This window comes from Pseudorca crassidens, chromosome 11 (genome assembly GCF_039906515.1).
Source record: "Pseudorca crassidens isolate mPseCra1 chromosome 11, mPseCra1.hap1, whole genome shotgun sequence".
Lineage (NCBI taxonomy): Eukaryota > Metazoa > Chordata > Mammalia > Artiodactyla > Delphinidae > Pseudorca > Pseudorca crassidens.
In genome coordinates, this window is record NC_090306.1 from 47,642,242 (window position 1) to 47,664,367 (window position 22,126).

Genomic DNA, 22,126 nt, shown 5'->3' on the forward strand with positions numbered 1-22,126 from the left:
TCCTAAAGTGGCCCCTGTTGACCACCCTACCCTAGGCCCCCCACTATGCCTTCAGACATCCTGCCTCAGCTCTGGGGTTGACGGGAAGTGAAACTCAATTGTCTGCCTAGCAGACCTGCCTGGGACCCAGCCCTGAACCCCGGATGTGTCCCCCACCACCCTGAAGAGGAAGAGGGGAACGAAGAGGCTGGGGAGAACAAAGCTGTTGTTTTTTCCTTTCCCTTTGTTCATTGCGGTTTCTTTCTTTCTGATTTTTATGATGTGGTTGATTAAAGAAATGAGCACCTGGAACTGTAGGCATTAGACGCCTCCTCCTTAGATGTTTCTTGGCCTTTCTTCCTCCCACCCCCACCAATAACTGACTGCGGTATGATGGAGCACAGATCCAAAAGAAGATGCAAGCCTAGAGTATGACCGATTCCAACTTATTGCTTATTAGAGAGATCACCTCATGCCCCACTTTGAAGTCTCAAAAAATGTCTTAAAAGGAGCATCTTTAACTTCATGTAGGAACATAGCTGAGGATGACAGAGTGAAAAAACACAGGTCGTACATAGGGTGGTAGCACTGCAAGTGTTATTTGCAAGGAAAGCTGAGTGCCTTAAGGATTAGTATCATTCCAGGATTTCTAGATGAGGGGCTCAGGGGCAGAAAACTGATTGGAAGAGGAACTAGGGGACCTGTTCTTACTTATATTGTATGTTTGTTTAGGATGGCTTATACACATACCCACACAACCAAGCCACTGTTTGGTGCAGTCCTTAAGCTGGGCTATCTATGTCTTTGGCTGTCCTGCAGAACAAAGTACAGGACTTGGTGCGTAATAAACCTTCAAAAGTGCTTGGGGCTTCCCTGGTGGCACAGTGGTTAAAAATCCGCCTGCCAATGCAGGGGACACGGGTTCAAGCCCTGGTCCGGGAAGATCCCACATGCCGCAGAGCAACTAAGCCCGAGAGCCACAACTACTGAGCCCACGTGCTACAACTGATCCCACGTGCCACAACTACTGAGCCCGCATGCCACAACTACTGAAGCCCCCATGCTTAGAGCCTGGCTCCGCAACAAGAGAAGCCCCGGCTCGCCACAACTAGAGAAAACCCACACACAGCAACCAAGACCCAATGCAGCCAAAAATAAATAAAATAAATAAATTTTTTTTTAATTAAAAAAAAAGTGCTTATGATTTACTGACTGAGGAGGTCATGTAGGAAGGGGAGATGAAGGATGGGGAGTGTCTTTGTCTTTTTAAGATTAGAGGGGAGACAGGAGCAGAGAGGCAGGTCCTCTCCAACCGCTGCCTCATATCTCCAGTTCAGATGCAACAACGATACTCCAAACCCTATTACTCAGCAGCTATATTTCTGATAAAAATGGAGGATTCTCTTCCAACAAGTCTCAGAACAGTCAAGAACTGCTTAGACCCCTCTGTTTCCACTAGAGGGCCTCGTGTATTCATTCCTTCTCCTCTCCAACCTCCACCAAAAGTATGTATATATTACATTTGTGTTTGTATGTGTGTACACGTACAACATACACACAACACCCACATACACCCTTCCAATCAGAGCTCTCCCTCCCCCTCTCCACCACCAGGTGTATGAGGGAAGATTCCAGGAACTCAAGCCTTTGTTACTGTGCCCTACTTCAATGAAGGCTAGGAGGCGGTTAGACAGAGTTGGGGCGGGGCCAGGGAGCAGGATGCCTGGGTCTTCAGTTCCTTCCAGTAAGTCCCTAGGCCTCAGCCTCTCTCCCTTGCTCTACCAGCCTCACCACCATCCATGCTGCCCCAAGAGCCTTAACTACAAACAGATTCCAGACAGGAGAAGCTGAAAGGATCTCCTTTCACCCCGACTGTTGGCCAGGGCCTTCCACAGCACCTGCCAAGGCCAGCAGGTAAAGTGGGAGGGTTAGGGCATGGAGAAAGGGTGGATTCAGACCAGAATGCTCTTTTTTTTTTTTTCTTTTTGCGGTACGTGGGCCTCTCACTGCTGTGGCCTCTCCCGTTGTGGAGCACAGGCTCAGGACGCGCAGGCTCAGCGGCCATGGCTCACGGGCCCAGCTGCTCCGCGGCATGCGGGATCCTCCCGGACCGGGGCACGAACCCGCGTCCCCTGCATCGGCAGGCGGACCCTCAAACACTGCACCACCAGGGAAGCCCCCAGACCAGAATGCTCTTTGCACCTGAATCACAACCCCAGACTTAAGGGAAGAATCTGAGTCTTGAGAGAAGGAGGTGTCCTTAGCCTGGGGAAAACAAATCTGAGGCACCTGGGGTTTGGGTTTAACGGAGGTGAGGAACCTGGAGGCAAAGATGGGCAGATTCTCTCAAGTAGTGTCAAGCAGTGTGGAGCCCATGGTGGCAGGGAGGTGTCTGGTCTTAGGATGTGCAGTCTGAAACTCTGGCCTTGCTCCTGCGGAGCCTCCTGAGTGTGAATTCAATCCATGGTGGATGGATGGAAAGGAGCTGGGAAGGCCCCTGGTGGCAGCAATTAGGAGAGGGTGAGAAGTTGGTTGGGTGGGCAACAGCCAAGCTGTCTCATCAGCGGCCCCGCCCCCTACCTTGGCCTCCCAGGGTTGGGATGCGGGGAGAGGCTGTGAGTGATTGGAAAGACAGATACAGAGCTGTTACGGGGCGGGAAGATGAGCTGCGCAGGAATGTGGAGAAAGTGGCACAGACCAGAGCCCTGGAGATAATCGGGGGAGGGAGGAATCGGGTCTGGTGAACTAGAAGTTTCCAGAGTTAGGGGCGCCCGGCGCCGGGCGCGGGCGCCGGCGAGCGGGCCTTCTGGGGTGGGGGGCGGGCAGCTGTGTCGTCAGGAGCGGGGCGGCCCCGCGGCAGCCGCGTCTGCCTGGCCCGTCCCCTCCAGCCCAGCTCGGGCTCCAGCTCCCGCGCCGGCGCTCCAGCTCCGACAGCGCGCCCTCCGCAGGCAAGGTAGAGACCCCCGCGAGCCCCCTGCCGCCTCCCGCCCTCCCGCACCGGAGCAGGCCGGGGCGGGGGCCGCGGGAGGGGACGCCCCACGGGCTAGGGTAGGGCTGCTGGGCCGAGAAGGAGGAAGCGTGACAGCTGGAGCGGGTAGCTAGAAGGGTTTGCGCCAGGAGCGGGGGGCAGCGGGAGGACTGGCCCAGAACCCCGTAAGTAGTGTTTCCCGCAGACCTTGCCCTCCATCTGTCCCGATGATTCGGACAGATGCTGAAGCTGGCTCCTGGGGACCCGAGTCGGAGGAAAGTCCATTTTGGAACCTGCACAGCGCTGCACGGGTGGAGAAGGGTTCTTGTTTGGCCTCCTGGTCCCCAACTTCCCACCCCTCTCCTTTCCACACCTGTCACCGGGAAGTTTCTGAAACTACCTGGGTCTGAATCCTACTTTTCACCTTTCAGTGGGGGAAATGAGCTTTACTGAGGAAGAAATGCAAGTATTGCTGGGCATCTCCTCAACCTCTTAACCATATGAGCCCACATCCCCCAAGCGTGCCAACATCGTAACTTCCTCCTGTACTGCACAATGACACCCACACACACACACACAAACACCACCCCCTTAATCAGGCAACACTACCATCTGCCATGTTTGTGGAGGCTTAACAAATATTAAGGCTTCAAGCCAAATGATTCCCTCTCAGGGGCCACTGACTGGTAGCAGGGATGGGCAGGAAGGAAGAGACCCTCCCTCAGTCTTCAGAAACAGGAGGAGGATGTAAGCCCTGGTGTGGTTAAGGGATTCAGAAGTCCAGGTAATCAGGTCTGGGCCCTCAAAAGGGAGTGCCTGCCCCTTGGGGATCCTTGCTGGGTCAGCCTGAGTGTTCTGGGGGCATAGCTGATTCTTGGGTAATGGTAAACCTACATGACTTGGAATGTGAGCAATGAGTGTTGATATGAAAAAGGAAACTTTAAATGTTAGCACTGGCTTTGGAAATCATAGTTATCTCTCAGTTACCAGCAATTTTAGTATTTAATGTTTAAAATAAGATCTAGAAGACCAGAGACACTAAGATTTAATGGAATGGACTAAGGACACTATGTCTAGAGTCTGGGTGTGACCCTGAGAGAGTGGCTCTCTATCTGGGCCTCAGTTTCTTCCTCTGTAAAATAAGACAGTTTGTGCCTCCCAGCTCTGAGGACGTTCTAGGATTCTCTGCCTCCAAGTCAACTTCTTACTTTCTCATCCCAAGTTGGTAGGGGCAGGCAGGGAAACCAGAGGAGGGAGGGGAAGGGTGAGTCACAAATAGCTGGCGGTTGGGCAGCAGACCCCACCCTCCTAGCCCTAGCCTTGGTCTGGACTAGCCCAGGTTACAGCCTCAGGGCTGGGATGGAGCAGGACAAAATTGGACTTGTTCCAGATTTTTAAGGCCCCGCACAACTGAAAAAATCGCAGGAGCCTTTATGTCCAAGGTCCCAGCCCAGGAGTGTCCTTGGACCCTGATAGTCTAGTTTCTATAGCTACCTCCTCACCCTCCCAGAGGCAAAATGCAGGATCCTGATATTACATGCCTGTGCCTGAGACATGACACAAGTGGGAAGGTATACAACTTGGGGTTCACTGCTGCTGGGAGTCCCTAGAATTTATGCCATCCTGGGTCCAAGGCATCATTTTTCCTAATCTCCAGATATGTTTCTCTAGGTACCACCCTTGTATAATAATAATAATAATAATAATAATAATAATAATAGCTAATGTTTCCTGAGTTCTTTCTCTGTGCCATGCAGTTTGCTAAGTATATTGCATGTATTACCTTATTTAACCCCCCCCATGGTGACTGATTTCTCCAGGTAACCATTTTACTGATAAGAGAACAGGTTCAGGGAGATGAAATAACTCACCCAAGAGCTAGAATTCTTTTTTTTTTTGGCCACGCTGCGTGGCATGTGGAATCTTAGTTCCCTGACCAGTGATCGAACCCACACCCCTTGCATTGGAAGCGCAGAGTCTTAACCACTGGACCGCCAGGGAAGTCCCAAGAGCTAGAATTCTAATCCAAGCCTATCTAATTCAGAAGTCCTTTCTTTTAACTTCTCCTATATACTACATGTAAGACCGGGGGGGCTTGTGAAAAGACAGGCAAGAGAGAAGTATTCTGTCTTCTCTCCCGTTTGTCTCTTGTTTGGTCTCTCCCTGTCACTTTCTCTCTCAGATTCCATTTCCTAGAACCTTGGAGCCATCTAAGAATCCCCAGGGGTAATCAGAGAGGCTAATTAAGCCTTACAGACCCCATTAGCCATAAGACTATTATATATTCATTAGATCTGTTGGCAGGAGAAGTTAGATTATAGTCATTGAAAGGACCAGGTGGGTGGAGTCCTTTCTCCACAATATTAGTGTCTCAGAACCCCCTTCTAAGTGTTCCCAGAGAGCCTCCAGAACAGGAATGCTATACATGGAGGTGAGTGGCAGAGACGTCCCAAGGGCAGAGGTTACAGAGAAGTTTCTTGCACCATCAGAAAAAAAATTCTAGTAGACCCTAACTGCCTCCTTAAGCCTGCCCCAACCACCCTAAATAAGTGCGCGGAGGGGAGACAGAAGGTCAGGGCCTTGGATGGAGTACCACAATAAGTGCTTTTTAGCATCATTCATTCATTTAACAAATATTAATTTAGCACCTACTATACGTGCCCCACATTGTCTCATGTTCCCCTCACTGTCCAGATGGATACTCTGGCATCCCATTTAACCGCGCTTGGATTAAGAGTCCCCATATATGACTCCCTAGCTTCATACAACTATTTGTACAACCAATATGGAGCACTTATAACATGATGGGCATTAGGTATTGGGGATACAGTGGTGAATAAGACTGATAAGTTCCTGCCCTGTGGAACTTACATTTTGGTAGGAAAAGACAAACAGTAAACAAAGAAGCAAATAAATGGGCAAGATAATCTCCAGTTGTGATAAATTCTATGAAGGAAACAAAGGAGGGTGCTACGCAAAGGAGGGGGGCTACCTTAGGACAGAACGATCAGGGAAGGTCTCTTGGAGGAGCTGACGTTTCAGCTTAAGCAAGAAGTCAGCTCTGTCAAGAGTGGGGAAGGATGGTCCAGGCCGACAGAGCAGTAAGTCTCATGACCCTGAGCAGGGAAAAACTTGGCATGCTTAAGGAACAGAGAGGAGGGCAGTGAGACTAGAAGGCAGTGTGTGAAGGGGAGAGTGGAACAAGAGGAGGACAGAGAGGTGGTGGGGGAGGGGGTTGCACCACGAAGTTCTTGGGTTGGAGCCTTGGCTCCTCCCCTTGTCACCTGCCTTGGGAAGTCCCAACCTCTCTGAGCTCCCGTTTCTTCATCTGTAGAATGGCTATACCAATAATTCCCTATCTCATAGAATTTGATTTTACTTGTTAATACAATAACTACCATTCCTTGTAGGACCTCTATATGCCAGGTGTTATACTAGGTACTTTCCATACATTATTTGACTTAATCCTCACAACTGTGAAAGATAGGTAGCATTCTGCCATTTTATAGCTGTACTTTGCCCAAGTCACACAATGGTAACACAGCTAAGAATGGAACCCAGATATGACTAACCCCAGTTTTGTTTGACTCCAAAGTGGTGTTGTACTATGCTAATGTAAGATATTGTTATTGCTGTTACTGAATCCGCAAGGCAAGTTGCCCTCTGCAGCTTGGCCCCTGGGTCAGTGGTCAGCATGATCCACGTGACGGCTCCTCCTTGGTCCCTGGGTCCCATAGCTGAAAGTTGGGGCTCCCTAAACACTGCTAACCTAGCAGGGTGGAAGGAAGGCTCCTGCACTCAGCACAACCCTCCTGGAGCTGAGACGCCCGGCAGATGCTCAGAGCTTTCTTCCCCTACCTTCTCCCCAATCTCTCGTGCCTGGGTCCCGCCCTTCCCCAGTGGAGCGCTGCGGGACGCAGACGAGGCGGGGCCGGGGCTGGGGACCCGGCTAGAGCTGGTTCTTTGTCGCGCGCGCCAGGAGCGCTAGAGGTCGTTGCTGCGGGGCGTGGGTGGCTCTGGGAGTGGTAACTGAGCAGGGCTGGGGACCGGGGCTGGAGGCGGAGCAAGATGGGGTAGTGGCCCGGGAGGCGTGCCGCCATCTCAGTGAGAACCGCCGGAGGGCCGGGTCTGCGGGATGCGGGATGCGAAGGGAGATGGGACAGAGCTTAGGCCCGGCAGAGACTACAGAGATTGGGGTTGGAGGGAGAAAAGGTAGGAGCAGGCGAGGGACACACTCCCAGAGACGTGTATAGCCTGGGAAAGAGGGGTGGGGGGCAGGGATGTGAGGGATGGTCAGAGATGAATCAAGACAGGTTGGGGAAGAAATCAGAGAGCTGGAGAAGGATACAGAAACGTTGGAGAGAAAGTCAGGGATGAGTCAGAGAAACAGAGACAGCGGACAGACACTGTCAGGGAGAGACAGAGACACAGAGGAGAGGAACACAGGAAAAGGAAGAGACTTAGGGAGGGACTCAGAGACAAGAAAAGAACAGAAATAGTAGTAGGAGTGGAAAATGAACAGAGTATACAGAAGCAAAGAGACCCAGACAGCTGGCCAGTCCTGCCGCATGCTCTTGTCATCTTCCTCCAGAGCTACCCTTGGAAGCAGAGTTCCAGGAGCCAGAAGTACTACTACCAAGCTGTCTTCGTGTCCATCCTTAAGAAAAAAAGAAAGATGGCCAAGGAGAGGGGCCTAATAAGCCCCAGTGATTTTGCCCAGCTGCAAAAATACATGGAATGTGAGTCTTCCTCTCAGTCATTCAGTCCTGGGGACCTTACCCTTAGACAATACCTCCTCCTCTTCATTCCCCCAAGTTCCCCCTCTTTTCCCCAGTGGCCTTGAGACGGGATGCTCCTGAGATATGCCTGGCTGGGAGCAAGAGGCGAGGGAAATAGGAAGATGCCCGTGGTCTTAGCTCTCTACCCACCTTCTCTGAATCTTGACTGCCTGCACCACATCTCAGAGAAGAGAGATAAAGAGGGCAACCACCTTGGAGGACATGAAATGTTTTTCTCTCTGTACTTCTGTGTTTCTTCTTGGAGTTTCTTTTTCATCTCACTGGAATCTTCTTTCCCGTTGGATGTCTGGGTGGGACTGTGGCAGAGGGCAGGGAGAGCTGAACCAAACTCATGCTCTCTTCACTCTCTTCACATCCTAGACTCCACCAGAAAGGTCAGTGATGTCCTAAAGCTCTTTGAGGATGGTGAAATGGCTGAATATCTCCAAGGAGATGTGAGTGGCAGCTGGGAAATCCTCTCCTTCACCAACTCCTCCCACCTTTGTTTTTGCTACTCCATCGGGATGCCCAACTTCCAGGGATTATTCTGGGCCCAACCCTTGCTATCCTCTCTCCCCAGCATCCATTGTTACTGCAACTATTGCTTTAGGACAAAACAAGAGATTCTAGTAACTCAGGACTTAGCCCAATAAACCATACTCCTGCCTTGGGTGCTTCTCAACTCTGCACTTATTGTCACTGTCCCCACCACTCCCAATTCAGTCCCCAACTCCCATCCTGCAGATCTCCCCAGGGTAATGCTTGCTCTCATCGTAGGCCATTGGGTACGAAGGATTCCAGCAATTCCTGAAAATCTATCTGGAAGTGGATAATGTTCCCAGTCCCCTAAGCCTGGCACTGTTTCAATCCTTCCAGACTAGTTACTGCTTAGAAGAGACTGTAAAAGAAGGTATGGTCACGTAGATGGGACTGCGCTGGGCCTCCTGAGGAAAAGTGAAATTAAGTGTGGGTTTTGGGGTGAGAGTGGAATTGAGTCACATGTTGGGGGCAGGGTGGTGGGAGGGAGAGGTAGAGGGTAGCCAGGCTTGCCTAGGAGCCAGAGGGAGGAAAGTTAAAGGGAAGAGTTGGAACAAAGGAAAAGAGAAGAGCCAGACTGGAGGGAGCCCCAACCTCAGATCTGCTGTACTTTCTGTAACCAGATGTGGTGTGTCTCAGTGATGTCTCCTGCTACTTTTCCCTTCTGGAGGGTGGCCGGCCAGAAGACAAGCTAGAGTGTGAGTTACCATTCTGGACTGGGAGAGGGAAGGAAAGGTGAAGGGAGAGAGGGTATTCCCCAGCCTTCCTTCCCTCATTTTTTCAGGATTCCTAAAGGCTGACAGGCCAGACAAAGGTGGGGCCAGAGAATGGACCCATTTCCTCTGTTTCCCCAGACTCCTTATACCTAACGCCATCCACCATAGTCACCCTAGTTCCCACGTCTTGTATATTTTCGTGTGGAGGACCCGGGATGGGATGTGGGAGGTGTGTACTGTCTCGCCTATCAGGTTCACCAAGGGTGGAATCCAGACCTGTTTCCCCTCCCTTTTTGTCTCCCATCTCAGTCCCAGCCCCAAGTCCTGGGCTCTTCATCCAAAAAGTCTCTCCTTATCTCTTTGTTTCCCCTGTATTCTGTTATGAATTCTTTGGGTATCCCTCACAAACTGACCCTGGCCCCCTAAAACACCCCACAGTCACCTTCAAGCTGTACGACACGGACAGAAATGGGATCCTGGACAGCTCAGTGAGTTGGGGGACCTGTATGCTGTGCAAGGGAATATGTGTCCATTTGTCTGTGCCCCCCGTCCCAACTCTTTCAGGATCTTAAGAAGCAGAGGAAGCTAGAGGGAGAAGCTGAGTCCTCTAGGACTAAATCTGGGAGTAGGTCCCAAGCTCTTGACCCCTAAAAGAGGATGCTGGAGACACGACTTGGGGGCTCCGTTGCAAACACAGACACATAGACATTCATTTACTTGGCAGAGACACCTGAGAATGAGAGGGGGTCTGTGGGTGGAACTCAGGAACCCTGATTTCTAGAGGAGGGTTTGGATGGTGGTAGTGAGGCAGGGTATGGCTGTGGCTCTTACCCTCTCGGCCCTCAGGAAGTGGACAAAATCATCATACAGATGATGCGAGTGGCTGAATACCTGGATTGGGAGGTGTCTGAGCTGAGGCCGGTAAGGCAATTCTTCCTGCATGTCCCTTGTTGTACCTGCTCCCTAGTGAGACCTTTATCTACCTCTCCCCATCTCTGACAGGCAGCCTGGTGCCCTTGGCTAGGATGGCTAGGCTGGCTGTCCTAGGGGACAGTGGAGAAGTGTCAGATCTGAGGGGTTACTCACACCAGAAGTCCACCTCCCCACATTCTCTGCTCAGATTCTTCAGGAGATGATGAAAGAGATTGACTATGATGGCAGTGGCTCTGTCTCCCTAGCTGAGTGGCTCCGGGCTGGGGCCACCACCGTGCCACTGCTAGTGCTACTGGGTCTGGAGATGGTGAGTAGGAGAGACTTGTGAGGATGGGCAAAACAGTTGCCTTGGGTTGTACTTGCCAGAGGTTGGCACTCTAAGGGCTTAGACATTCCCGATCATCTGCTGTGCCCTCCCAGACCCTGAAGGACAATGGGCAGCACATGTGGAGACCCAAGAGGTTCCCCCGACCAGTCTACTGCAACCTGTGCGAGTCGAGCATTGGTCTTGGCAAACAGGGGCTGAGCTGTAACCGTGAGTGTAACCGGGAGTGTGGGAAGAGGGGGGCAGCCCAGCTATCTGTGGGAACACAGCACTGAACTTAGAGAGACCTGACTTTGAATCCTGGGCTCTGCCAGTGACTGGTTATGTGACCTTGGGAAAGCCACATAACTTCTTTAAGTCTTAGTTTCTTCAACTGAGAATGAGGTAATTGTGAGCTTTAAATAAGTTGATGCAAGAAAAGTGTTTCATGTAGTGCATGTACATACTATTAAGTCTGCAATAAAAATTAGCTATTATTATTGTTGTTGTTATTGTTGCTGTTGTATCTGGGCCTCCTTTACATCATCCAGCTCAGTTCCTGACACATGAATGGAGTGGGGTTGGGCATATAGTAGCAATTGCTCTTTTAGGGGGAAGAGTGAGCAAAAAGCACGGGTCTTGGAGGTGAGCCCCCAGCCCAAACTTGAGTTCTGTACTACACCCTCACAGCAAGGGGTTATATGCCATGTTTCAGTGAGTGATGCTGTCTCACCCCCAGGTAAGGAAGAAATAGGGGGAGGGGCTGCAGCTAAGCCTCTGACCTTCTTCACTCTTGCCCAGTCTGTAAATACGTCGTTCACGACCACTGTGCCATGAAGGCCCAGCCCTGCGAAGTCAGCACCTATGCCAAGTCTCGGAAGGACATTGGTGTGAGTGACCCCACGCCCACCGGATCACCACCCCCGTCCTGGCCCTGGTCCTGGCTCTTGGCCCATTGCTGCCCTCAGGCCTTCCCCTAGTCCCTGCTCAGACCCTCTCAGACAAGAGTTTGCCTTTCTCCCCAAGGTCCAATCACATGTGTGGGTGCGAGGAGGCTGTGAGTCTGGACGCTGCGACCGCTGTCAGAAAAAGATACGGATCTACCACAGTCTGGTTGGGCTGCATTGTGTGTGGTGCCACCTAGAGGTCAGTCCGGGAGCTATCCCTCCAGCCTTGCTTTGGGCCCCTCCCTAAGCTGCCCTCTCTGGTGGCCCCCTCGGGCACATCTCCCTTACAGCCTTGGTTGCCCTACTCCCAAGGGCTCTCTTTCGGTAGCAGACCCCAAGCTGAGAGGTGACGAGCTTCCCTCCACAATCTCTCCGTGCCTGCCTTGTCTTTCAGATCCATGACGACTGCCTGCCAGCCATGGGCCATGAGTGTGACTGTGGGCTGCTCCGCGATCACATCCTGCGTCCATCTTCCATCTATCCCAGCGTCCTTGTGAGATCCCTGGACAGCGGCTGGGAGGGGACAGGAATGCTTCCCCCATTCACACACGCACACAATGCCATTTAGAGCAGAGAGCCTATATTTTTAGGATTCAAGTCAGACTCTCATCTGTTTATGGATTCACACAATCCAGTTTTCCTTCCTTCTGCCTCCTTCCCTTCCTAGGCCTCTGGACAGGAGCGTAAAATTAGCAAAACAAACCAGAAGACTGTGGATGATTTAAATTTGAGCACCTCTGAGGCACTGCGGGTACAGGGCTGAGAGGCTTGGGCTTCGTGGTGGGGACCTCATGGGAGGGAATGAAGTGGGGAACCTGGGGACTGGTTCCTGCTCCCTGGGGGAGGGGAAAGCCACCTGGGGGGAATGCCAGCCCTCTGCTCCTGTCTCCAGGACCCATCTTAACTCTGACAAAATCCTGCTTTCCTTATCCTTGTTTTCTTCCCTCAATGCAGATTGACCCTGTTTCTAACACCCACCCACTTCTGGTCTTTGTCAACCCCAAGAGTGGTGGGAAGCAAGGGGAGAGGTGAGGAGAGCTCTACTAGGTCTTATAAAATAGAGAGGGAAGATGGACAGAGGTTGGGTATCTGTGTGTATGCAGGGGACATACCTTGAGGACATCAAGAGAGTGGAGTACAGGGACTTCCCTGGCGGTCCAATGGTTAGGACTCCATGCTTCCACTGCAGGGGGCGGGGGTTCCATCCCTGGTGGGGAAACTAAGATCCTGCATGCTGCACGGCACGGCCAAAAAAAAAAAAGAGAGAGAGAGAGTGGAGTACAGAATATCCATGCTGTGCCCTGCCATGAGCTTTCCTTTTTCCCCACACAGGGTGCTTTGGAAATTCCAGTATCTACTAAACCCTCGACAGGTGTTCAACCTCCTAAAGGATGGTCCCGAGCCAGGGTGAGTATAGGTTAGGGGCTGTATCGCAGGGTTTGTGTGTGTCTGCCTATCTGTGTATGTTGGAAAAGAGCAGGAAAGAGTGCCTGTTGGGAGGGGAGGTCCAGGGGAAGCCCAAGAAACCAGACTTCAGAATGCTGCTTTTGCTGGGTATCCCTACCTCTGAATTCTCCAGCTCATCTCTGTTCTGCTCTCAAAGAATGGAGATACCAATCTCTCCCTCACCACTAAGAAGTGGCTATAAGATTTCCCCATTGTACTTTTTCTCTACCCTTAATAGAAACAAGTCGTTTGACAAAGGGGAAGGGTGTTATAAGGAACGAGAGGCAAGAAGTACTTACTCTGCCTGTCCAAGGGTTGGGTAGCCTCAGTCCAGTTATCCTTCCTCATCTTCTCTCTCACCTTTTGTCTCAGGCTCAGATTCTTCAGAGATGTTCCTGATTACCGGGTTTTGGTGTGTGGAGGAGATGGCACAGTAGGCTGGATTCTAGAGACCATTGGTCAGTGCAGGGAGCGGCTCTGGGCTGGGCCCAGGGGCAGTGGCCTTCCAGAGCTAACTTCCTTCATCCGTCTCCTTACCTGCCTCCACAGACAAAGCCAACTTGCCTTTTGTGCCTCCTGTTGCTGTGTTGCCCCTGGGCACTGGAAATGATCTGGCTCGTTGCCTAAGATGGGGAGGAGGTAAGTGGTTAGAAATTGTTTTCCTGGGGAATGGGGGAGTTGGGTAGGTAGGGAAAGGCACATAGAGAAGGCATTTAGGCATCTGGTGAAGAAAAAGCCTTGGTGGAAAAGAGAGGCACAGATTGGAGGGGGGGTCCCAAAGTGGATTGTCCCAAAGGAAGAGAGCTCTGGAAGAAGCAAAGACCTGAAGGGTCAAGGATGACAGTCTGAACCTAGAAGGGTCAAGGGTGACAGTCCTCTTCCCTATAAACCTAAAAATATCCTTCTGTTTCTCCCAAGTCTTAGGGCTCAGAATCAAAGAATATGGGGGTAGAGAGGACAATGTGGGAATAAGGAAGGTTGTATAAGAGCTAAGCCAGATGCTGAGTGATGGAGCTAGCAGGGAGCTTGGCCATGATTCATTCATTTATCCAACCAATTACAGTTGACCCTTGAACAGCATGGTCTTGAACTGCGCCGGTCCACTTATTGAGGATATTTTTCAGTAGTAAATACTATAGGACTACACAGTCCATGGTTGGTTGAATCCACAGATGTGGAGAAACAGTGGATACGGAGGGCCAACTATAAGTTATACACAGATTAACCCCCATGTTATTCAAGGGTCAGCTGTAATCAGGGGTCATTCATTCATTCATAATTTTTCCCATGTCTTTTGCAACAGTCTCCTAGCTGCTCTCCCATTTCTAGTCTCTTTTTCCCTTCAAAGAGAACGTTTGAGAGATGTAATTGGTAGATAAAGAGGTCAGTGTGGGGCAGATTGAAATTGTCCTGGAATTGAGGAAGTTGTCTTGGAATTGAGGCTCTTGGATTCAGAGTCCAGCTCTGAGATCTTACAGGAGATTATGGAATAGGAGGCTGCTAAGGAGAGCAGAAAGTATTCTAGGTGGAAGAAGTTGTGTAAGGCCAGAGGAGTCACCAAACAACATGGTGGTGCATTTTGGAAAGTGAGTTGTTCATTGTGACTGGGACATAGGGTGCACAGTGGGCAATGAGAAGAGGGAGGACTGAATTGTGCAGGGTCCAGAAAATGCAGGGTCATGAATGCTGTAGTGAGGAGTTTTTAACTTCATCCTGCCAGAGTTTGAAAACTGACGGAAATGATGTGTAGTGTTTTGTATTGTTTGTCTTGCAGTGTTTTGAATTTTTTTGACCTTGGTTATTTCTAAGAAGTGGGTCATGTATCCTTCAATTCACCACAATCCTCTTACCTCCCTTCCAGTCACTCACTTTATGTTTCTAGCCTCTGAGGCATTTGAATGTGCAATCCCTGAACCATGGGGAGCTCTGGAACTCATGAAAGATGTAACTAAAAGAAAAAATAGGTGTGTGTGGGGGTGTGTGTGTGTGTGTGTGTATGTATGCATATATAATACTTTATATATATAAATTATAGTTTGTATATAATAAAAATTACTTTTTATATAAAATATTATTCCAGAAAGGAGAAATATCTCTGCATAATATAATTTAAATCTTGTATGTAAACATATGACCATTTGTGGGGGAGGCATGCTTAAATCCTCAACATCTTTTTTTTTCATTAACAGTATTAGACACTTTGAAATCATGAACTTTGAGTCTTCACTTTTTTTTTTTTTTTTTTTTTTTTGCGGTACGCGGGCCTCTCACTGTTGTGGCCTCTCCCATTGCGGAGCACAGGCTCCGGACGCGCAGGCTCAGCAGCCATGGCTCACGGGCCCAGCCGCTCCGTGGCATGTGGGATCCTCCCGGACCGGGTCACAAACCCACGTCTCCTGCATCGGAAGGCGGACCTCCAACCACTGCGCCACCAGGGAAGCCCTGAGTCTTCACTTTGTGTTTTGCAAATGAGACTCTCATAGCAGTTTCTGCTAATTCCATCTGAATCATGAAAATAATGATATAAATACAGCACTAATGAAAACTTGTGTTGATATTGAAAAAAATCCTAGGATTCAAAGGGGGATTGATGGAAGGAATACTGCTATGGGAGCTCTGTGGAGGATGGATTGGAGGAAGAAGGCAGGACCTCAACTGCAATTGTCTAGTCAAGAGATGATGAGCACAAAAGCAAAGGCAGCACCAGTGGAGTCATGGGGTAGAAGCCACAATACTTGGTAACTAATGGATTGTGGAGGAAGAGGTAAAGACAAGTCTAAGACATTTTCTAGGTTTGTGGACTGAGCAGATGGGGATACCATTTATTAAAATAGGGAACATAGGGCTTCCCTGGTGGCGCAGTGGTTGAGAATCTGCCTGCCAATGCAGGGGACACAGGTTCAAGCCCTGGTCCGGGAAGATCCCACATGCTGCAGGGCAACTAAGCCCGTTCACCACAACTACAGAGCCTGCACTCTAGAGCCCATGAGACACAACTACTGAGCCCACATGTCACAACTACTGAAGCCTGCAGGCCTAGAGCCCATGCTCTGCAACAAGAGAAGCCACCGCAATGAGAAGCCGACGCACCGCAACGAAGAGTAGCTCTCGCTTGCCACAACTAGAGAAAGCCGACGTGCAGCAAAGAAGACCCAACTCAGCCAAAAATAAATTAAATAAATAATTTTTTTAAAAAAATAGGGAATATAGGAGGAGGACCAGTTAAAGAAGAAAGATAGATTTGGTTTTGGATGTACTGAGTTAAGGTATTAGTGGAGCACCTAGGTGGAGATGTGTGGTGGGTAGTCAGAAATTGATGTTAGGAATTTAGGAGAGAAGTCAGGGATGAAGATATGTGTTTGAGAGTCAACTTCTAGGAGGTAATTGACATCCTCAGAGTAGATGAGTTACCCAGGGAAAGAGGTAAGAAGAGAAAGTGGATAAGGACAGCCAGATCCTGGTAAACACCGTATTTAAGGGTTGAACAGAAGAAGATGAATTATTAAAGGAGTCTGTATTAGTGTCCTCTTGCTGCTGTAACAAATCACCATGGTGCCTTAAAACAACACGAATGTATTATCTTAACAGTTCTTGAGGGCACAAATCCAAAATCATTTCCACTGTGCTAAAATCAAGATGTTGGCAGGGCTGTATTTTTTCTAGAGGCTCTAGGGGAGAATCCCTTGCCTTGTCTTTTCCAGTTACTGCAGGCTGCCTGTATTCCTTGGCTTATATCCCCCGCTTCCAACCAGCAATGTTATCCTTCCAAGCTCTGCTGCCGTTGTCAAATCTCCTTCCATGACTCTTCTTTCTTGTAGCCTTCTTTCACTTATTAGGAGCCCTGTGATTACATAGGGCCCAGCCAGATAATCCAGGATAATCTCATCTTAAAATCCTTAATCACATCTGCAAAGTCTCTTTCGCCATTTAAGGCAACATATGCACAGATTCTGGAGATTAGGTTGTGCACACCTCTGAAAGGCCGTTGTTTTGCTTACCACAGAGACTAAGAAAAAACAGAACAGGTCCTCCGTAACTTTAGTGGTATTTTAGAGGCTGAGTGAGGAGTTTCATGTGTTAAAATGAGAGCTAAAGATATACTATTGGTTTTGGCAGGAATCACTGGCAATCTTTGCCAAAAGAGTTTCGGCAGGGTGGTATGGAGAAAGGCAAATTATAGTGGGTTGAACCATTGGTGGAATGTGAGGAAGTGAAGACTTTTTTCTTTTCTTTTCTTTTTTTTACTGCACCACGCGGAATGTGGGATTTTAGTTCCCCAGCCAGGAATTGAATCCGTGCCCCCTGCAGTGGAAGCGTGGAGTCTTAACCACTGGACCTCCAGGGAATTCCCTAACTAGTCCCGTATTGATAGACGTTTGGGTAGCATTCAGTTTTTTATTACACACCATGCTGCAGTCTATCTCTGCACACAGATGTGAGAATTTCTCTAGAAGAGATTTCTAGGAGTGGAATTGCTGGCTCAAGGTATAAATATTTTACTAGTTATTTTATTTTTTAAAAATTACACAAGTAATGCATCAGTACATTTTCACCGTGGAAGGTTTTAAAGAGTAAAATGTGTGAGTCTTCACATACAGGTTTCCTCTTCCCTACCCCCTCACCAAATTCCACGTTCCTCCCCAGAGATAACTGTTTCCTATTTGCACTCATTTTCCTGTTTTCACACACACACATAACTTTTAAACAAACATAAATGGGATCATACTACACACATTGTCCTGGGACTTCTTTTTTCATTGAATATGTCTTGGAGAACTCTCCATGATACTACATAGAGATTTCATTCTGATTTCAATAGCTGCACATTATTTCATAGCATGGATTTGGCATAATTTATATAACCTTCCCCTCCTGGTGGACATTTAGATTGTTTCCAGTTTTCTCCTGTTTTACAGAGTACCTCAGCAAAAATCCTTATACATCCATCTCTGTGGATTTTTGTTTCTGTAGGAGAAATTCCTAAAAGTGGAATTGCTGTGTCGGAGAATATGTTTTGATAAAATTTGATAACGTTTTGGTAAAAGTTGCCAAATTGTCTTCCAAAAATGAAATACCAATTTATGCTCCAACTAACAGCAAATGAGAGTGCCAGTTTATTAATAATCCCATTAGCGTTTGGTTTTCTCAGTGTCTTCATAGTCTGTCAATCTGATAGGCACAAAAAGTTAACTAATTTACAATTTTAATTTACAATTCTTTTAACTATTAGTAATATTGAGCATCTTTAATATGAATATTGGCCATTTGTATTTCTTCTGTGATTGGCTTGAGTTATTTGCCATTTTTCTACTGACTTTTAAAAAAATATTTATTTACTTATTTGGCTGCCTCCGGTCTTCATTGCGACACGTGGGATCTTTCCTCTCAGCGCTCGTTGCAGCGTTCGGGCTTCTCTCTAGTTGTAGCCTGCGGGTTTTCTCTCTCTTGCTGTGGTGCATGGGTTCCAGACCACGTGGACTCTGTAGTTGAGGCGCACGAGCTCAGTAGCTGTGCACGGGCTTAGTTGCCCCGTGGCATGTGGGATCTTAGTTCCCAGACCAGAGGTTGAACCCATGTCCCCTGCATTGGAAGGCAGATTCTTTACCACTGGACCACCAGGGAAGTCCCTAATTTTTTTTTTAATGGTATTATTATTTTTTTATTAAATTTATTTATTTTTGGCTGCATTGGGTCTTTGTTGCTGCACGCGGGCTTTCTCTAGTTGTGGCAAGCAGGGGCCACTCTTCATTGCGGTGCACAGGCTTCTCATTGCAGTGGCTTCTCTTGTTGCAGAGCACAGGCTCTACGCGCATGGGCTTCAGTAGTTGTGGCACGTGGGCTCAGTAGTTGTGGCTCACGGGCTCTAGAGTGCAGGCTCAGTAGTTGTGGTGCATGGGCTTAGTTGCTCTGCGGCATGTGGGATCTTCCCGGACCAGGGCTCGAACCCATGCCCCCTGCATTGGCAGGCAAATTCTTAACCACTGCGCCACCAGGGAAGTCCCCCTGACTTTTTAAATATAGTGATTTGTAAGCATTTTTTGAATGTTGGAGAAGTTAGTCTGTTATGTGTGCTGCAGATATTTTTTCCCAGTTTGTCTTTTGTCTTTTATTTAGGTGTGTGTTTATTTAACTGTACAGAAGTTGTTTGTTTGCTTGGTTAGGTCTTTTTATTTATTTATTTGTCAGAACTATTTCAGTTTATTTTGTGGCAATTTTGAAAATTCCAAATATATTTGCTTTACTTCTGTTTGATTTCAGAAGTTTTTAATTTTCATATAATTGTATTTCTCAGTCTTTTTCTTGCTTGGCTCTGAGTTTTGTACTATGCTTTAGAAAGGCTTTTTCCGCTCAAAGATTATGAAACATCCACTCATGTTTTCTGCTAGTACAAATTCTGCTTACATTTAAATTCTTTGACCCATCCTGAATTTATTTTAGTGTAAGGGGTGACTTCTACATCCAGTACCATTTACTGAATAATCTATCTTTCCCCATTTATTTAAAATGTCATGATATACTAAATTCCCGTATATACTTGAGTCTATTTCTGGGCACTCTGTTCTTTACTATTGAACTTTTTATTCCAGTCACTGTGCCAGTTATTACCCTGTTTTGATACCCTTGCTCTATACTGTGTTCTATCTGGTAGAATGGGGAGAGGAAGCGTCAGAGAAAGAGAGAGATTATTCCCATTCATCACTTATCTTTTTCAGCACTTTTCATTTTCCTGGCTATTTTCTTTACTCTTCCAAATGAACTTTGGCATTATTGTTAGATGCGCACACACATTGGGAACTTTCACCCTCCATGACAGTGACAGTGTGGAGAAAAGGGTCAGTAAGAGTCTGACCTTAAGATTGGTCCATGGGAGCCATGACTGAACACCCTGCCCTTTCACTGCTTAGGGCTTGGAGGATCTGCAGAACCAGGGCAGAGGATCCCTGGGAATCTGTGGATCTGGGAGCTGAGAGGAGGTCCATTTGGGACCCAGGGTTCAGTGCTAACCTGTCTTCATACCATCCTTAGGGTATGAGGGACAGAATCTGGGGAAGATCCTCAAGGATTTAGAGACGAGTAAGGTGGTACACATGGATCGATGGTCTGTGGAGGTGATACCCCAACAAACTGAAGAAAAGAGTGACCCAGTCCCCTTTCAAATCATCAATAACTACTTCTCCATTGGTGTGGTCAGTGGAGTGGGGCATGGGGGGGATGGGAGGAAGTGGGGGTTAAGCAGGCAGAGGCTGGAGGAGGGCAGAAAAGGAAGGTAGAGGGTAAAGGAGCTGTGACACAGGGAAATCAGAAGTGGGCACAGTGGTGTGAGTTGCAAGAAAAGAATGTGGGACGAAAAAAAAAAATCAGAATGTGGGACGTATCACTCCCAAACTGGAGAGTTAAAGAGAGGGTTCTGTGCTGAGGAATGAGGCAGCCTCTGATCTCATGTGCCCTGGACTCCCCAGGATGCCTCTATTGCTCACCGATTTCACATCATGCGGGAGAAATATCCTGAGAAGTTCAACAGCAGGTGAGGGAGAGGGGGCGGGTGTGGGCATACACAGTAGCAGGGACCACGTGGTGGCCAAGTTTGACTCAGTCCTTAGACGGGCAGTGACACCTCTAGGAAGCCCCTCAACCAAGCTTCCCTGTTCCCCATGGGACTGCAGTTGGGAGGTTGATGCCCTTCCCTGTCACTTAGCCCACCTGTGCCATCACTGTGTAATTTGTCCCCTCCCTCCTGGGCCTGGTGTTGGGGCCGACACAGAATGAAGAACAAGCTATGGTACTTCGAATTTGCCACTTCTGAATCCATCTTCTCAACGTGCAAAAAGCTGGAGGAATCTTTGACAGTTGAGGTGGGTGTGATGAGAGCCAACCCCACATCCTTTTTAGCCCCTTATATCTTACTTTCTCCCTCCACAGGAGCCCTCAGGAACTTCTCATATTCTTGAACCTATACTTTGACCTCCCTGCTCTCTAATCCCGATTTCCCAAGTTTGTAAGATACACCAGTCCCTACTTCCCTCCACCTCTTGCAAACCTCCAAATCCTAGTCATCCCAGTGTGTTATCTGGTGGAGGGAGCGGTCACGTCCATCATGATGCCGTGAGGCAAGGATCTGTGCTCTCCTCCCCTCAGATCTGTGGGAAACCACTGGATCTGAGCAACCTGTCCCTAGAAGGCATTGCAGTGCTAAACATCCCGAGCACGCATGGGGGCTCCAATCTCTGGGGTGACACCAAGAGACCGCACAGCGATATCCATGGGATCAACCAGGCCTTAGGTGCTACAGCCAAAGTGATCACCGACCCTGATATCCTGAAAACCTGTGTACCAGGTAAGAGGAGCAGCCTTGGGAGCTGAGGTGGGGGGGACTAAGGAGAAGGTGTGACTCTCTTCAGAGGAACCCTGCTTCTACAAAACCTGTCTCCCTACCTCCCACCCCCCCAGACCTAAGCGACAAGCGGCTGGAAGTAGTAGGGCTGGAGGGTGCAATCGAGATGGGCCAGATCTATACCAAGCTCAAGAATGCTGGACATCGGCTAGCCAAGTGCTCTGAGATCACCTTCCAGTAAGGAAAACTCAAGCTGGGGGCTCTGAGGGAAGGAGTGGGACCAGGAAAGCAGAAGGGTATGGGAATGGTGGGGAGGGACTGTACCAGACCTTCCTTAGTAACAAAGGGTCTCAAGGCCAACCTAAGAACAGAGTTTTGGTACTCGGTTGATAAAGAAATTGCCACCAATCTGCCTTGACCTCACACAGCACCACAAAAACCCTCCCCATGCAAATTGATGGAGAACCCTGGATGCAGACACCCTGTACAGTGAGTATTGCCTATGCCTGCCAAAAACTGAACCCCCAGGCTCCGTGGATCCTAAATTTCCATTCCACAGCTTCTTTACTTCCTGCTGAGGCCTCAAGTTCCCCTGTGCACCCTTCCTCCCAAATCCTGATTTCTCAGCCCCTGGCCTTCCTACCATGGCCTCTCTAGGACCCTGGCAACCCACCCTGAACCCTACAGATTTTCCCCTAAATCTCTGCTGCTCCAGCCCCAAGGCACTAGGTCTTAATCTCTGAATGCGCCTCCTTCCTTTCCAGATCAAGATTACCCACAGGAACCAGATGCCCATGCTCGTGGGCCCACCCCCCCGCTCCTCCAATTTCTTTGGCTTCTTATGCTGAGGGGGGACATCTCAGCCTCCAAGCCAGCCTTGAGCCCACCTCCTTGTGCCTGGACTCTACTCCCTAGGCTCCGTACATTGCTGCCAAACACTCCTGCCAGCTCAGGGGAGTGTTCCTTCACCCTCACAGTATTTATTATCCTGCACCATCTCCACTATTCCCCATGCACATGTGCACACACACACATACACACACACGTCACAAACAATACATTGAAAGTGCCTCATCTGAATAAAATGACTTTTTTTCCCACTGGGATATCTGTTAAGTAAGTGGTACACCTCCTTCCTTTATACCTCCACTCCTTTATTGACATAGATTCTCCCAGAAGTAAGGAA

The 22,126-nt window shown here is 48.9% G+C and overlaps 1 protein-coding gene across 5 annotated transcripts; it reads left to right on the forward strand.

Annotated features, from left to right (window-relative positions):
- The first annotated feature begins 1,682 nt into the window (after positions 1-1,682).
- Positions 1,683-21,694, forward strand: DGKA (diacylglycerol kinase alpha). Of its 5 annotated transcripts, none has more exons than XM_067696901.1 (23): positions 1,683-1,893; positions 7,539-7,686; positions 8,107-8,180; positions 8,503-8,635; positions 8,886-8,960; positions 9,417-9,466; positions 9,825-9,899; positions 10,099-10,218; positions 10,332-10,446; positions 11,017-11,105; positions 11,242-11,361; positions 11,557-11,655; positions 11,830-11,913; positions 12,117-12,190; positions 12,495-12,569; positions 12,981-13,066; positions 13,158-13,247; positions 19,635-19,795; positions 20,069-20,133; positions 20,371-20,461; positions 20,745-20,943; positions 21,057-21,177; positions 21,369-21,694. In XM_067696901.1, the coding sequence occupies exons 2-23, from the start codon at positions 7,623-7,625 to the stop codon at positions 21,595-21,597; spliced, it is 2,289 nt and encodes a 762-aa protein (XP_067553002.1). In that variant the 5' UTR covers positions 1,683-1,893; positions 7,539-7,622; the 3' UTR covers positions 21,598-21,694. The 5 variants fall into 5 exon arrangements, with proteins under 5 accessions (XP_067553002.1, XP_067553001.1, XP_067553004.1 ...); XM_067696900.1 differs by lacking the exon at positions 1,683-1,893 and adding an exon at positions 2,805-2,932; XM_067696903.1 differs by lacking the exon at positions 1,683-1,893 and adding an exon at positions 3,008-3,132.
- Positions 21,695-22,126: the final 432 nt, after the last annotated feature.